Here is a 16,077-nt window from a genome sequence, read left to right on the forward strand (position 1 = left end):
AAAAGATTTTTGCTTATTTTTTTGTATTTTTGCTCTATTTTTTTCCAATCATAAGTCAATTTAATTTAAGAAAGCAGTAAAAACACTCATCGAATTAAATGAGATGTGAAGTTTTGCATGATTTAAGACTAAATAAAGTACACATGTTCAAAATATATATGTTCAAGCTATATTATTAATTGGATCTTGCCTCTATACATATGAGATCAAGGCTGCCTGTCTTCCTGGCTTTTACAATGAGACACTGAATGTACTTGTGAGGAAAGGAAAGACACAAGGAAGTCCGGAGAGAAAAAAAGAGGAAAAGATAAAGAAAGAAACTGGTGGAACAGAGGTAAAGATAGTAGGCTGAGCATGTAGGAGGAGGTGAATAAGTAAGGAGGAAAGGAGGGAAAGGAAAGACAGAGGGTGGAGAAGAGATGAGCATTCCTCAGCAGGGGCGTGAGCCACTGTGCATGTGTGTGCGTGCGTCTCCGAACTCACATATCCCAAAATTACTGGGAGGTAACTTAATTTGATTTCTAACGCGAAGATGATGGCGAAGACAGAGAGCGGCAGGAGGGAGGGTGGAAAGAGAATGTGAAAGCTGACTTAGCATGTGATGACAGAAATAGAAGAGAAGGAGAATGACTAAGAGGGGAGAAAAATGGGAGTGGGAGGAAAACAAAAAGCCAGAAAACACTGAAACAATTAGACAGAAAAAGAGAAAGTGGCAGGACGGCGAGAGCAGGCAGTGAAACGGATTGTGTTAAATGGGTGTGATTTATCTGGAGGAAAGAATGGGAATGAAAGTGAAAGGAGAGGGGGGGGTGAGCGTACAGAACATATTTTCCAATAAGAGAGATCATGCCTTGGCATGTGCATTCACTCACTGTTATGGCACAGCACAGTCACACACATGCACACGCACAAAGCAGTGTGTGCATGTGTGTGTGTGTGAAGGCAGCTGAGGATTAGTGTATGGCTGGCAGCTGGCCAGGTACATGATAGATTAATCAACTTATCATGTGCTCCTTTGTTTGATCTATTCTCACACACTGAACCACTTTGAATTAATGCGGACACGCAAAACACACATCTGAACTCAGCATATCAGGAGCCACGCAGACACCGCGCATGTTCCAACACCTGTGAAACTGGCTGCAATTTCTCTTACACTGATTTAATATTTGGTGATGTAATTTCACAACCTGAAATCCTTTCCCACTTTTTTTCCGCATTTAAACATCAAAGCCTGTCACACACACACACACACACAAACACACACGCATGCAGAGATCAGAGCAGGTGTTAAATTGCCAATGTGACAAACTAGTACATGGGCCAGTGACATGGTTGTATCAGCAAAAGTGGATGACACGATCAGTTCAGGTTTATGTGTAAAATGTTATTGGAACTGGTGACACCACTCTGACAGAAATGTGACATCATCTGTTAGCTCGCCAATCAAGCATAAAGCCTTGTCTTCACATTAAGTACGGCTGCAACGATCTTTAGAAGCTTTAGGTGTCTGCTGCCACCACCAAATCCTGGAATGACTCATTTACACTTAAAAACATCATAAGACACCGTTTAACTCCACCTAGACATACCATCACCTTCTTCCAACAAATACAACCCCAATTCCAAAACATTGGATTCTACATAAAATGTAAACAAAAAACAGAATGCAACAATTTATAAATCTCATAACCCCTTAATCTATTCATAATTGAACACAAAAACATATATAACCTGGAAAATGTACCATTATAAGGAACAAATAAGATCATCTTGAAGCAACATTATTGAAGCAGCACATCTCAAAAAGTTCGTAACAGTCTGCAAACATCTGAAAACTGAGGAGACCAGGTGCTGGACAGAGTTGCTGGACATTTGGGAATGTTGTCCTATTCTTGATTCTAGCTGCTCAACAGTCCTTCGTCTTCTTTAACCTGTGTTTCGTTTCATGATAGGCCAAATGTTTTCAGCTGGTGAAAGGTCTGGGATGAAGGCAGGCCAGTTCAGCACTCGGACTCTTCTACTACAAAGCCATATCGTTGTATTGGATACAGTACGCAGTTTAGCGTTGTCTTACTGAAATTTGCAAGGATTTCAGTTAAAAGACATCATCTGGATGGCACATGTTGCTCTAAAATGTGTATATTCTCTTCAGCACCCATAGTCCCCCATACCATTAGAGAAACGAGTGCTATAACGCTGACAACATTCAAATCTATTTCCAATTGTCTAATGACCTGCCAGCTTCATTGAATCATTTGTCTGACTGCTTGAAAGAGGTTACAGAGCGGCTGTCAGCCCTTTCTCTCATTTTAAATGAGAAGAAAACTGAGATTATGGTGTTTGATAGTCACACTCCACGAGACCAGCTAGCTGCCCGATTTGGTCCCTTTGCTGGCTTTCTTACAGATACTGTAAGTAATCTAAGTGTTTGTCTGGATAGTTCATTTAAGCTGGATAAACAGGTTTCCTCAGTGGTTAAATCTGGCTTCTTCCAATTGCGCCAAATTTCAAAGGTCAAACACTTAATATCTGATCTTGAAAAAGTGATACAGGCCTTTGTGAATTCCAGATTCGATTATTGTAACTCGCTCTACTCTGGACTCCAACTTGCTCACCTCCAAAGATTACAGCTCGTTCAGAATACTGCAGCTCGTCTCCTAACCGGAACTAGAAAGTTTGTCTCTATTACTCCAGTGCTCTCTGACTTACATTGGCTGCCTATTACATTTCGTATTGATTTTAAAGTTCTGTTGCTTACTTTCAAATGCCTAAACAACCTTGCCTCTGACTATCTCACCGACCTCCTCAGTCTCTATACTCCCAGCCGTTCTTTACGATCTTCCGGTCAGTTACTTCTGGCCCAGCCCAGGCACTGCCTGAAGACTAGGAGTGATCGTGCTTTTGCCTCTATAGCACCAAACCTCTGGAATAGTCTTCCTGCTACCATTTGTGCCTCTGACTCCATTCAATCCTTGAAAAGCTTGAAAACTTGGCTTTTCCAACTAATTCTCACCGCTCATTAATTGCTGTATCGCTACTCATTTCTCTGGATAATCATGATCTCTCCCTATCTCTACTTACTAATGCTGTTTGTTTGTGTTCTCTACTTTCTCTATTTTACCTTGTTTTAATGACTTACTGTTTAGTGTAATCATTTACTGTTATTTTTACTGTGAAGCACTTTGGTGTACCCCCTGGCTTTAAACGTGATATATAAATAAAATTGTATCGTATAAGAAGCCAGATGGTGTCGCTCCTTTTTACCTCATAGGATGCAATGTCCATTTTTTCCTAAATGTATTTCACATTTTTATTTGTCTGACTACTTTGCCTCAGTCCATTTTAAATGAGCTTTGACCCAGAGAGCAGTGTTTCCGTCACATCCACACTTGGCTGCTACTTTGTTTGCATGACCTATATTTGTAGATGGCACGGTGAACTATGTTCACTTACGGTGATTTCTAAAAGTCTTCCTGACCCTGTGCAGTGGTCTCCCCATCAGAATCATGGCTGTTATTTCATCCAGTGCTATCTGAGGGCCTGAATGCCACAGGCATACAAAATTAAGTATTGTCCTCCGTCCCTGCGCACAGAGATTTCTCTAGATTTTCAATTATTCATAGTCGTGGCAATTCTAAGATGAGGAACATTATTCTGAAATTACAGATGCATTTTATTCCAGATAATTGCATTCTATCTATTGCCATTTAACATAATTAGTTTCAAAATGTTCTTACCGCTGCTTCTTTTGCCATATTTTTTTTGTTCCATCTCTCATATCTTTGACACATGTTGCTCCCATCGAATTAAAATCAGCTGACAGCTTCTGTTATAAGATTTGAAAATCATTGCATTCTGTTTTTATTTTTTATTTACATATTTTTCTTTTTTTTACACTGGGCTTGGACATGCAAGTCTATAAATGCACTGAATTGGACAAGAGTATCAAGATAAATAAACAACAAAAGAAAAAAAAATCAATTTTGCATTATTTGTCCTATTTATTTTCACTACTCTGTTTTCAGTTCAGTTTAGAGTCATTGCTTAGCGTTGTCATTTATGCTTGTGCTAGTTTCTCCTTTCCCTTTGAGTTCACCTCCTCTTCCTGTGGAGTAAAGCCGACAGAGATAGGTAAAGTAAAAATATTAAGTGAGTTGACAACAACACATTGTGTTCCCTTAAGTGCAACAAACACTTCCAAAGCTTAAGAAAGTGAGAGAGCGAGAAAGGGAGAAGGCAACAGGGGAAACTGCGTCTTCGTATCTTCTCAGTTAGTCACGTTGTGAAGTACCTCTAAACTGCTGGCCCTTTGCTGCTAGCATCTTCCATGCTGTGTTACTTAGTGTGAGTGACTGCAAGTGCACATGTCTGCGTGTCATCACTTGTGTAATATTTCAGCCTGCTGCATCGCTTTCTTATCCAGATGGCTTCAGCAACAACAGACAGCTGGGAGTCCCCAACCAAGCAGCCTATTTCATCTGTTTACTCATCTTTGCTGATGCCTTGCAGCAGCAAGACAAATCCACCAGAACAGTCCAGAAAAATTATCAGGATATCATTTCTTTAGCATTTTTGCATTTAAAAAATGGGGCTAAATTGAGAGGAAGAGCTATGCCAGAGCTAGTTGAGGCTAAAAGCTGTCTAAAGCAACAGCTATAAAGACTTTCTACAAATCCAGGATGAGCTGAAATGATGGGGGAAATAACTGAAGTCTAAACAGGATATTAAAGTTGGCATACTGCTCTGTCCATGTCTTAATTTGTTCTTCAGCTGAGCAGTGAGCTAAGACAGTCCAGGGATATAAACAATGAATCACTGTATTAGATTTTGCAACACAGAAACACACAGAGACATAAACAAGCACACACAGACGCACACATCATTTCCCTACCTGTGTCTCTTCCTGTACGACTCTGTACTGTTCCTTCCAGACAGCCATCTTTGTGGCCTCATCCTTCCTCAGCGCTCTCTCTTTCTTCAGCTCTGGACTCCAGAACGTCTTAATGGAGTTCATAGAAGAACTCAACTTGGACTCTTTGGCCTCTAGCTGTTGGAATACAAAATCAAGCACAGTGACTTCATGTTAATAAATGTGTTTATTTGTTTGCATAAGTAAATTCTCCTTATAGCTATAATCTTACAACAGCAATTCCCACAGGAGGTCACAATGAAACAAACAGAAGATATCATATGTTGCATTATAAATGAATTTATCTTCATAGCCGTGGGTGTACGAGTACAAGTGTTCTTACGTCTCTGCGCAGCAGTTCGTTCTCCCTCAGCACTTCTCTCAACTGAGTCTGAAGGTCTGACATTGCACCTTCTCTCACCTGAGAACACACACACACACACACACACACACAAACAGTATTAGTCCACTATGTTTTTCACCATTAATGTTAAAAGTTTCTGCTCATCCGTATCATTTTCATTTTTTCTGTTTGAAGCTGCCACTGCTCGCAGTTTGTGAAGTGATCTTGGACGACAACACTGAACATGAAGCACTCTGTGCAAAAGCAACAGCTGACGCTGAAATTCCACACAAATCTGAAAAAACAAACATGCGCAGCCATTTGGGAGAGTTACTGCCTTTAAAGTCTAACAAGGCAAATAATTAATCGCTAGAAGATCAGAACAGGGTATTCGAGATATACACCCATCAGCCCCTTCATTAGGTGCATGTGTTTAACTGCTTGTATATCTAATCAGCCAATCATATGGCAGCGACTTTGCATTTAGGTATGTGGACATGCTTTGTATCAATGGTTCAGGATGATGGTGATGGTGTAATAGTATGGAACATATTTCCTTGCCAGGGGTTGGGCCCCATAGTTCACAATGTGCACAGCCGATTTGAGCACTGTTGCTGACGATATCCATCCCTTTATGACCAAAGTGTACCCATCTCCTGATGAGGACACTGTTTCCAGCAGGATATCACACCATGTTACAAAGCTAAAATCACTTCAAACAGATTCTTGAACATGACAATTAGTTCACTGCACTCAGATGGCTTCCACAGTCACCAGATTTCAATTCAATATAGCACAGTCTGGTAGAACAGGTGCATCGTGGATGTACACCTGATCGATCTGCAGCAACTGTGTGATGCCATCACATCAGTATAGACCAAAATTTCTGAAGAATAGTTTTAGCACTTCGTTGAATCTATGCCATGAAGAGTTAAGGCAATTATGAAGGAAATACCTAGTGCTGGCGAGGTGTACCTAATACAGAGGCCACTGAGTGTATTTTAGCAGGTCATGAATAACTGCTTAAATTCCCTTCATATACTACATAAAACATTTCACCAGGAATGAGAAAATGTTTAAAATATCAATGTTTCATTCATGATACCACCAGAACGACTCTATTAAGAATTAAACAGAACTCAGATTCATTTTTAACAAACAGACTCTGCTTTGGCTTTGAAAAACTTATTTGAGGTTTCTAGGCTGTGCGCAGAGCCAGTTTTGCAAGTGCAAAAGTAGACCAGGTTAAGGAAAACATGCGTGTGAAATGCAGAATAGAAAACCCTGTAACAGTAATTACAGCTGAAGAGATCAATTTTATTTTTGCTGCTTTTTTAAAGAAATAAGAAACAAGTGGAGGAGGCGAGCTAACTCTTCAGAGATGAGCTAGCAGGTTATGACTAATAGTGCAGAGGGAGTAGGACGGCAGACCTTAGTCTATTTAAACACACTGTGTGAATGCCCACACTTTTGTTGTTTCATTTGGTGTAGGGCGGACTTAAGAGGAAAAATTAACCATTCAACTCAAAAATCCCACATGCTGCATCTAGACCACGGGTGTTAAACATGAGGCACAGGGCCATAATTGATCAGCCTAAAACTCCAAAGTGCCCAACTGGATTGCTTTGGAAAATGCTTTTGAAGAAGCGCATAAATTTTAGACTTTTTAACTGTATTTTCATTAGTTTTACAGCTTTTCTTACTGATACGGACCTTCCTCATGGCACTTCATACTACACCAAAGTAAATAAGTAACAGATAAACAATTAAATGACAGGAGGGTCCTGTTTATTCACTATTTACTAATGAAATCCATGATTACTGCAGTAGGATTGCAAAAAAAAAAGAGGGCATTCTATCAATTAACAAAAATTATCCATTTTATAATTGCAGGACAGTCAGCACAGTGAGTTAGCACAACTTTTTCTATAATTTTACAATTTAAGCTCAAAGCAGCGTTTCTTTTCTATGCAGAAAAACTGACATTTATTGCTGAAATTTCTTTTTGATATTAAAATTTTTCTATACTTCTTTACTCTGACAGAAAAAGGAGTCTAACTGGTCAGTTAAGACCAAAGTGGTCCCATGTGGCTCATGATGTAAAATGAGTTTGAGATTTATCACCGACACTTCTCTCTTTTTTAATGCTTGTTTCAGATTTCTGTATTTTGCTTAAATTGAGAGAAAAGTGAATTTTGACATCTCAAAACCAAAAAGCTGAACTAGAAAAATCACCATTGGGTATTTACATAATACAGCACCTTTTGAAAATGTTTTCCCTTCTACCACACTTTAGGTATGTCATATATGCTATATACAAAATTCTGTCCTGAAAATAAGAAAATTCAGCACTTTACCTGTCTCATAGAGTGAGGCACAGTAGCCGCCTGTGGAGACTGGTTTTGCATTTCCCCACCAAACGCTATTGCATCACTGGGTACAAGCGCTCCACTTCCACCTCCTCCTCCTCCAGAGTTTATATTAGGACTACTCCCCATTACAGCCGCTCTGACCCCATAGGGGACCCTGGCCCCAGCCCTCCCCAGGGTCATGGTGCTTTTGGGCAGCGAGGGATTCAACCCACTGCTCAGACTCCCAACGCCGACCGGGTCTTCAGCTGTGTCAGTGAAGTACATGGCACCAGTTGCATAGGCAGCATTAATAGACTGAATATTCTCCATGGATAAGGTTTTACCAGTGCCTGTAAGTCCTCCAGTGGAGCTGCTGCTGCTGTTTCGCCGGTGTCCTAAACGTGGGGAGCGAGACAGGCGTGGGGAGCGACCGGGACTCCCAGATGCTGACCCGTTCCCATTGGATCCAACAACATCCAGCTTTGAGACGGAACGGGAACTGCCGTACATGGTGACAGGAAGAGTGGCGTGCACTACAGAGATGTGTGTGATCGAACAAGTAAATCAACTTAATCAAAGAAAAACATGCTCAAAATTTTAAAAAAAAAAAGTTAGATGGATGTCCCCCACAAAAAGAAAATCAGTCAGTCTTCAACTTGGGCTCTTTTTGACTTGAAATATGTCATAGTGGTGATGCAGCTGTGATCAAGGCCTTTTCAACACCCTTGCTGTAATCCATGGGCTTTGTTAGAAAGTAGGAATCAATAGGGCATCCCTCTGGATAAAGCAAGCGAGGCAGTCAACAAGGGCTTGGATGATGGGATCACCTAAAAAGAAAAGAGATGAAGAGACTTGATTACTGGACAAAGACAAGCTGCACTTAAGGCACAAAGGAATACGATTTTTACTAGGCTGTGGTTTGGTTCAGCACAGTAGCTGGGTAATCACATCTCTGAGTGTAGCTAGCAAATACAAAAGCGATCTGATGTGAAATAAATTGCACAACATTTGCCGGTCATAGCAAAGGTTTCGTTACTTGTTTTTATTTTGAATGACTTTTTTTTATGTTAATCTGCTAACAAGACAAAATGTGACTGAAAATGCCTCTTGAGTTTCTAGATGGAAGCTTGACTATTTCAGACAGTCATTGCTGCAGCATTTGCACTGCAGCAGTGGCCACAAAACTGTGTCCACAAAGACACTTAAGGCACACTTAGCAGCCAGGCGTAAAGCTGCCACAGATGTCAGCATAAATTAACAGCAGGTTAAAGGACGACCTTACTGGCAAGAGTATTACACTGAGCTACAGTATATGCACACTCACAGCAAAAAAAAATTAAGGCTGATTTCTTTTTCTACAAAGGCTGCTTTGTCTCTCCACCACCCGTTATGCCTTGTTCTTATTCACACCGTGCACCATATCAAACACTGTGTCCTAGAGCTGTGCAGCATCAGATAACATTCAATCAGCTGACTTCATATTTGGAACAAGCTTTGCTTTGCCTCTGTTCATTTCAGTCAGTTACATTTTTTTTGTTTGTTTGCTTGTTTGTTTCATTTAATTCAATTTAATTATGCAATAAGATGCCAAGAAAAAAATCGTGTTTAAAAAAGATGATGAATAAATTTCCAGCAGTCTGTATTTCTATTAAAGCCTCAATAAAGAGATCAGTTACAGTGGTAATTGTGCGTGCGAGTGTGTGTTGGATAAAAAATAACTTACTAAAATTGATCAGTCAGTCACATCAAACAGTTCTTTTAAATTTTTTTATTGTGGTGCTAAAAATGAAACACGCCATCCCGGCTGCGCTCGCCTGTGTAATCAATTTAAAGGAGTAATCCCAAATATTTTGAACATGATTTATGAGCCTGGGCTCACATGTTTGTGATAAATGTCTTTCAGGTTTCTGAAATTTCAAACTTCCTTTCATGAAGGCTATAAGCTTCCAGGGTTTCAAAACTGTATGTAGTATGTGAAACCCACTAATTATGAATCGAGTGGACTAAGTTACAGACTGAGCACCAATGTCTAGGGGTGGAAAATGGTAAAAGTGAGTAAATGCAGACTCTTGTGTTAAAATTCCCAACTTAACAGCATGTTCACAGCTTCTATAAGTTTGTTTCACTACAAAAGAGCCCTCGAATATGTTTTTTGGCGATGTTGGTGACGATCCTAGAAACAGCTGCGAATCTACAACACTGTGGCTGATGAAAAGAGAAAAAAATGTGAGATCCGAAGATGAAAAAAAGAAAAGAATTAAGGTGTTGCAATCGCCCAAAAAGCAACTGAAACGCTGTTTCTGGTGTAAAGAACGGGCCGAAATTCCTCCACAACAGAGAATGATGAAGTCATGCAGAAAACGATTACTTCAAGTTACTGTTCCTAAAGGTTATTCCACAAGCTACTGAATCATGGAGTGGATTTTTCACAGGACTCTGCAGAGACCTGTGAAAACTTTCTCTTTCACACCATCCAACAAATCAGTGCTTCAGTCTGGAGGATGTTTCCATATCTTATTAGTCTTTTATTTAGAGCGACTTAGTTATTTTCCTGTGCTGACACCCATCTTTAGTATACAGAGTATATTTCAAACTCTAAAACAATTTGGTCTGTATACTCGTCGGTATAGAATTTCAGAATTTCTCATTGTTTGGCTACTCTTTAAGCCAGTGATGTTATCTTCAGGTCAGTGGACCCAATGGACACCCACACTGGTCATCCGATCCATATCTCTTACAAGAAGTGCAGCTTCAGATACAGTCAGCGCACACAAGAATGGAAACTTGTTTTTCTTGCGCCTTGCCTTTTCACTATTAAACAATAATACTTACAGAAAATGCAGAAATATTTACCCTCTACTTACATATAGCTGTTTTATCTTGAAGCTGATGTTTATCTGCAAGGTCATATCTAAATTGTTGCATTTACTTTGGGGCATCAATTCAAAATAAAAAGAATAATATTAGCAATAAAAGTTAGATGTAAACAAAAAAAAATCCATTCCTTAGTTTTATTATTTAATTAGTTTCCCTGAGTATGTGAGTTGTGCAGCCCCTCAGTCAAACAATCTGAATTTCCCTTCACCCGAGCCTGGCTTTAAACAGGCGTATACTCCCCAGTGATGCTCTGCTAGGCACAGATCTTTGGCCAGGGAAACGTTACTGACAGCCAGTCAGTTACAGCCACACACACTCATACACTCTGAAACAAAAACAGGGACCATCTGCTCTATCCCCCCACGGGCCAAAAACACACACCTGGATAGAAACAGGCCAAAGACCTCCCTCTAGCACAGGCACACACCCACGCATGCACACACTGGCATACAGTATGGACATGCACATTCACACAGATCAAAACTGAGTAAAATGAATATATACGGAGAGCTGAATCCATCCATACAGAAAAAAATCCAAATAGAAACATTTCAAGTTTCCGCAGTGAGTGATCGTGTCATTAAAAACACAGATACATCTAACGCTTGATTTGAACATGAGTCTGTGGAGATGGAGACAGAAAGGGTGGATTGGGGGCTTTCTTCCTCCTTCCCTAAAGATCTGATGACCTGTAGATAATCCAAGTGTTCACGTCCCAATTCTTGCTTTAATAGAAAAATCTACAGAGTCAAAGTCTTTTTTAGGTTTTATTTAAGCATTTGTGGGCACATACAAGGCTGATTTTCAAATTGCTATGACTGACAAACTACATTGGGCACTGAGTGGTTGTGGCAATAAGATATTGGACAAGAGGCAGGGTACACAACGTACAGTCAGAATCTATCACATACACAGACTCTCTTTACTTTTATTTCCTTGAGGACCTCATGGAAAACACAGCACTGCCTGTGTTGTGTTTTCTGATGTTCAAGTCTGGGGGTCACATGAATAAACCACCAGTGTATCTCACAGGTTGAGGCTTCTGTTGGTTTGATAGCCAGAGCCAGAGGTCCAAAAATACACAACAAAAACACCAACAACAACTCACACAAACCCACCTATGATGCAGCTGGTATCATGAGATCAAATGAGCACTAGCATATGACTCTCAAAGACCCATCTGTCAAGAGGCTTGCCCTTCCTCACGCCATTTCTCACAAATGTAAAAAGGGCAATATTGCTCAGCCTTAAGAAACATCTATTAAACAATGCTACACTGAAAGTTCAATGAGGTCATTCTTGACCTTGGAAACAGTAAAACTACACCTAAGGTCTATTCACTGGCTTAAATCAGATCAGAGCTTTTCCGTCTTTCAGTATTCATCAGCAGCTGGAGTTTGCTGCACTTGAAGACACTGGGAAAATCAGTGTGAACGATTAAACAGTAAATTTATTTTTATTTTTTTGCCTTATTCGATTAGAAATATTGTTTGAGCAGTTTTCAGTATTGGTGCTGATGTAGCTCTCTGTGGTGCTCTGCTAAAGCCACAATGTCTTTTGAAAATCCAGAGAATTCTAGAACAATGACACGCAACACGGGAAACATTTTAGCTTATTATGCTGTTCTACTGACACATCCATATAACTGAGGTTCACGGCCATTTCAACTGGAGCTGCTGTTCAAGTTGGAACTTTGACACACTGATCGCTAATGTTGTGCACTGTGCTCAAGTGTAATAGAAGTAAGGCTCGTGGGGGGGGAAGCTTTCTGAACATTATTTTTTTGGGAAAAACTGATAAACCTTTTAGAAACTTTTACTGGATCTGACTATACTATACCTTTACCAGTGATCACTGAAATAAGGTGACTGATTCTGTCTGTTCATTAGATACGGGCATCAAAGATGGCTGCAAGTTGCAACACTTGCTTTGTTAATGTTTTCTTGAACCTCTAAAATACCCAACTAAACTACCAAGGATTGGTAACATAATAGCAACGAATCAGAAGGTGCAAGAAGAGACAGTCTCTAAGAACTCCCACTCTTGGAACTTCCAGTTTCACTTTTCTTTTTTCTTTTTCTTTTTTTTGATAGAAGAAGTTTGATGTAACTATGCACCTTTCATCTATTGTTTGGAGCATGCCATGTCATAAATTTTCAACTGTCCAATCAACATGGATTACCAGGATGTCTTATGGGCAAGCTTCTTTGTGAGAAAAGGTTATTATTATTCCATACATATCATCAGTAATGTTTTTGTGACTATTAAAACTGATCATTTTGTCTATAACAGGTCTAAAAAAAAACTATTTTGACAATTTAGCTGTTATGTGAGTGCCCTTTAAGTGAATTATAGACAATCTGAGTACAATGGGATTATGGCTTCAGTCACGCAGGTCTAAACACCAGTTAGCGACTTCCTAGCAATCTGTGTATTCCCCAGCTAATGCGGTTGTAAATGTGGTTGTGATTCATTTCATTTCTTTATTTATTTCACACATGGTTCAACAGTGTTTCAGCAGGACGTAGAGAAGTTGCGACAGAAAGTACAAGAAGTTTGTGCAAGTGTGTGTGTATGAACGGGACTATCTGCTCGACGGTCTTTGTTGATACGCACATTATGCAAACTACCTACGAGAAGCTGGGGACATTCCTGCTCGAAATCCACCGTGCAGCTGCTCACTTTTGTTTTAGCGTCAAGAGCCTGCGCCGCCACTGAGATATCTGTTTCTGTAAAGAAAATGTGTCCTCCACCTTCTGGAAATATTGGACAACAGAGCCTATAGAAGCATCATAAAAACTACATCTAAAATGAGTCTAGGTTTGACATTGAAAAGACGTCCACAATGAGCGCATTTGGATTATAAATAACCCGTACTTAGAGTTCCTACGGACATCAACACTAGACGTTCATTAGACGTAGAAAAAAAGAAACAAAACAACCCCTTCAGTGGACCAAAATTGTACATCCAAAAAAGATGTCTTCCATACACGATACTACGAATGAGTATGGCAATTTGATAGCAACCAAAGCAGCTCCCGGTGACCACTTGCCAACCAGTGACCTTGGTTGTCAGGAGCTCACTGAGAGATTTTCAGGCCTTTAACAAAAATGGAAAGGCTCCCCAAAGATTTGCTCTGACCTGATAATCCGGTAACAATTTCGTGCACCCTTAGATGCTGAAACTATAACAATCATAGAAGTATTTATGGTTGAACGGCAAGCACTTAAATTTTGAGTGTAGACATCCATTATGTACATTGAGAGTGGAAAAACCCCAGTTATTTTTGTATTACAAAATAACCACAGATCAATGTGTAAGTCAAAATCTAATCCCAGACAAATAAATAACTTTTGGGCATTTTCAGTAAAAAAAAAAAAAAAGAAGCTTTCTATACAATAACAGTATAACTACACTTCACTAAAGTTAACTTGTTAGGAGACAACAAGATATGTAGGACCTACAGAACAATGTTATACTTCATATCAAAATTTTACTTTTCCCTAGCTAATAAATACATATCCAATCCTCACTATTTCTGGCTGTTTTACACCAGTTTCTGATGGAAACAGAAGGGTTTTTAGATGCTAAAGGCTCCAGGGTATTTACCATATAATTACTAGCATTGCTGTCTAGCAGTTAGTGACTGGTAAGTAGTGTTGAGCTGGGTTTTTAGAGATTTTATGCTAATAAACAGCTCCCTGCTGCAGCTGAAAACAGTGCTATGAGTGGATAAAAATGTATGCTGTAAAATCAAAACTACCTATAATGTGATACAAAGCTCTGCAGCTCAGCTGATTATCTTAAACACATAGAAGCAGTCATGTAATCTTCAGCCAAGATAAAAAAAAGACTATTGATTATAGTAGTTTTAATTAGCTCTAATGATGCAGATACAAATGCAGAGTTTGTGATAGGACCAGGCAGACATCCTAGATGGCTCAAACAGAAAATCTGGTCGAGAAAGAAGGCTTTTTTGATTTCGTTACCTAATATGAGCGGCAGATGGTGCTTGGTTAGAATACCTAGACTTGAATGTCTTGTTTTCTCTCATCACACTCATTCCTATAATGCCTCCTTTCCCTCTCTGACTCTCCCTTGTCTCCCTGATGCTTTCGCTTCCTCTCACTGCCTCTCTCTTTTACCATCAGCATTCCTGAAGGTGTTCAGCATGTTCTATTTATGTGGCAACCACACATCCGTCCGTCACACCGCACAGTGCGACACAAAAACACACACACCACTCAACCTATACTTAGCCGGCTGGTATTTCAGTGTGGGAGACAATTTTGACAAAGTTCGACTCCCGCCTGAGGACTGGGGCTCATAAAAACACATTATGTTCATGTTGAATATTACTATTTCTCCATTACTCTCTGTTCCTGTCAGGCTCGTTGTGATTTGATGTGGCTGGAAAGGACTCACTGGTGCTGTCCGGGGTTACACATCACACTGAAAGTCATCTCGACAGCCCCGCTGAAGGGGAGAGACGTACTCGTTTCCGAACGCAAGATTTAAAGAGATGCCGGCTGTTCACTAGGGTTTTTTTAAACCTGCAACAGGATTACTCCTTTGAAAAGCCGACTGCTCTTTTTCAAGAGTAGTTACATTTGCGCACATTTTGACTCACATTTTCATTTATCCAACATTTATCCAACCTTTGTGGCTTAGTGGTTACTCTCATTTTTAAGCTACAAGTGCTGTAATGACACTATAGCTCTAATTTATCCATCCATACATACATTTTCTGCTGCTTATCTGGGTCCATCCAGGTTATGACAGTGCCAGTCTATGCACACCAGAGGGTCTTCCCTCTGGTGTGCATCACAGTTGAACAAACTTGAAACACCTTACCAAGAAGGCACCTAGGACTCACGCAAGTCAGACTAAAAGCTTTTTTTAAATGGTTTGCAGGTAAGGGTTAACCCTAACCCTAACCCAGGTGAAGGATAATAGCTTTTATCTTTCACACAAGTCCATTTTCTATTTGAGCAGCTTGATAGATTTAGGCCAAAGGTCACTCCCAGTATTGTTGCTCACTACATCACAATGTATTTAAGATTACTGGGGTTCATTTATGACAACTGTGCACTTCATAGCTAATCCCATGATGCTGTTTGTATTTAAGCAATGCATTATTAGGGATATCTGACTTGATGCCACAAAAAGAAACCATCATCCATACTGATTAATGCATTTAAACATATTTTTAACACCTGTAACACTTTTCTGTGTGATTTTAGTAAAAAAAAAAAAAGCCCACCTTTATCACTTCAGACAGTCTATTTAGGATCAGCTATAGATTATTTTCTGAAATGCCTTGAAAGAGGCCTTTATGTAAACAGTGAATTCAGTGTTAGGCAGTAGATATCTTGGCATGATACAGATATAAAATTTGCAACTTTGGTCCGTGCCACTGGTCCTATTTGTAACACATATAATATGGCTTAGTCACTGGAAAGCCCAAAACTGATAAGGGACAGATACAATCAGCTCCAGGCTATTGTGTACCACAGGAAATTAATCTAAGATGCGGGCTGGGCAAACATACATGCATACATGCACTATAACTCGTACACAAGCACACACATCC

At 39.8% G+C, this 16,077-nt stretch overlaps 1 protein-coding gene across 5 annotated transcripts in view; it reads right to left on the reverse strand.

The window, feature by feature from the left end:
- LOC308400053 (ELKS/Rab6-interacting/CAST family member 1-like) overlaps window positions 1-16,077 on the reverse strand; it is a 148,822-nt gene that overhangs the window by 130,868 nt on the left and 1,877 nt on the right. For all 5 annotated transcript variants that reach the window (XM_080887531.1, XM_080887530.1, XM_080887529.1 and 2 more), the window contains exons 2-4: window positions 7,613-8,433; window positions 5,256-5,333; window positions 4,895-5,050 (exon numbers count right to left, since the gene is read on the reverse strand). In XM_080887531.1, the coding sequence (XP_080743657.1) occupies window positions 4,895-5,050; window positions 5,256-5,333; window positions 7,613-8,116 (738 nt within the window). In that variant the 5' untranslated portion in view covers window positions 8,117-8,433. The remainder of the gene's footprint in view (window positions 1-4,894; window positions 5,051-5,255; window positions 5,334-7,612; window positions 8,434-16,077) is intronic.

This window comes from Rhamphochromis sp. 'chilingali', assembly GCF_963969265.1.
Source record: "Rhamphochromis sp. 'chilingali' genome assembly, chromosome: 7".
Classification (NCBI taxonomy): domain Eukaryota; kingdom Metazoa; phylum Chordata; class Actinopteri; order Cichliformes; family Cichlidae; genus Rhamphochromis; species Rhamphochromis sp. 'chilingali'.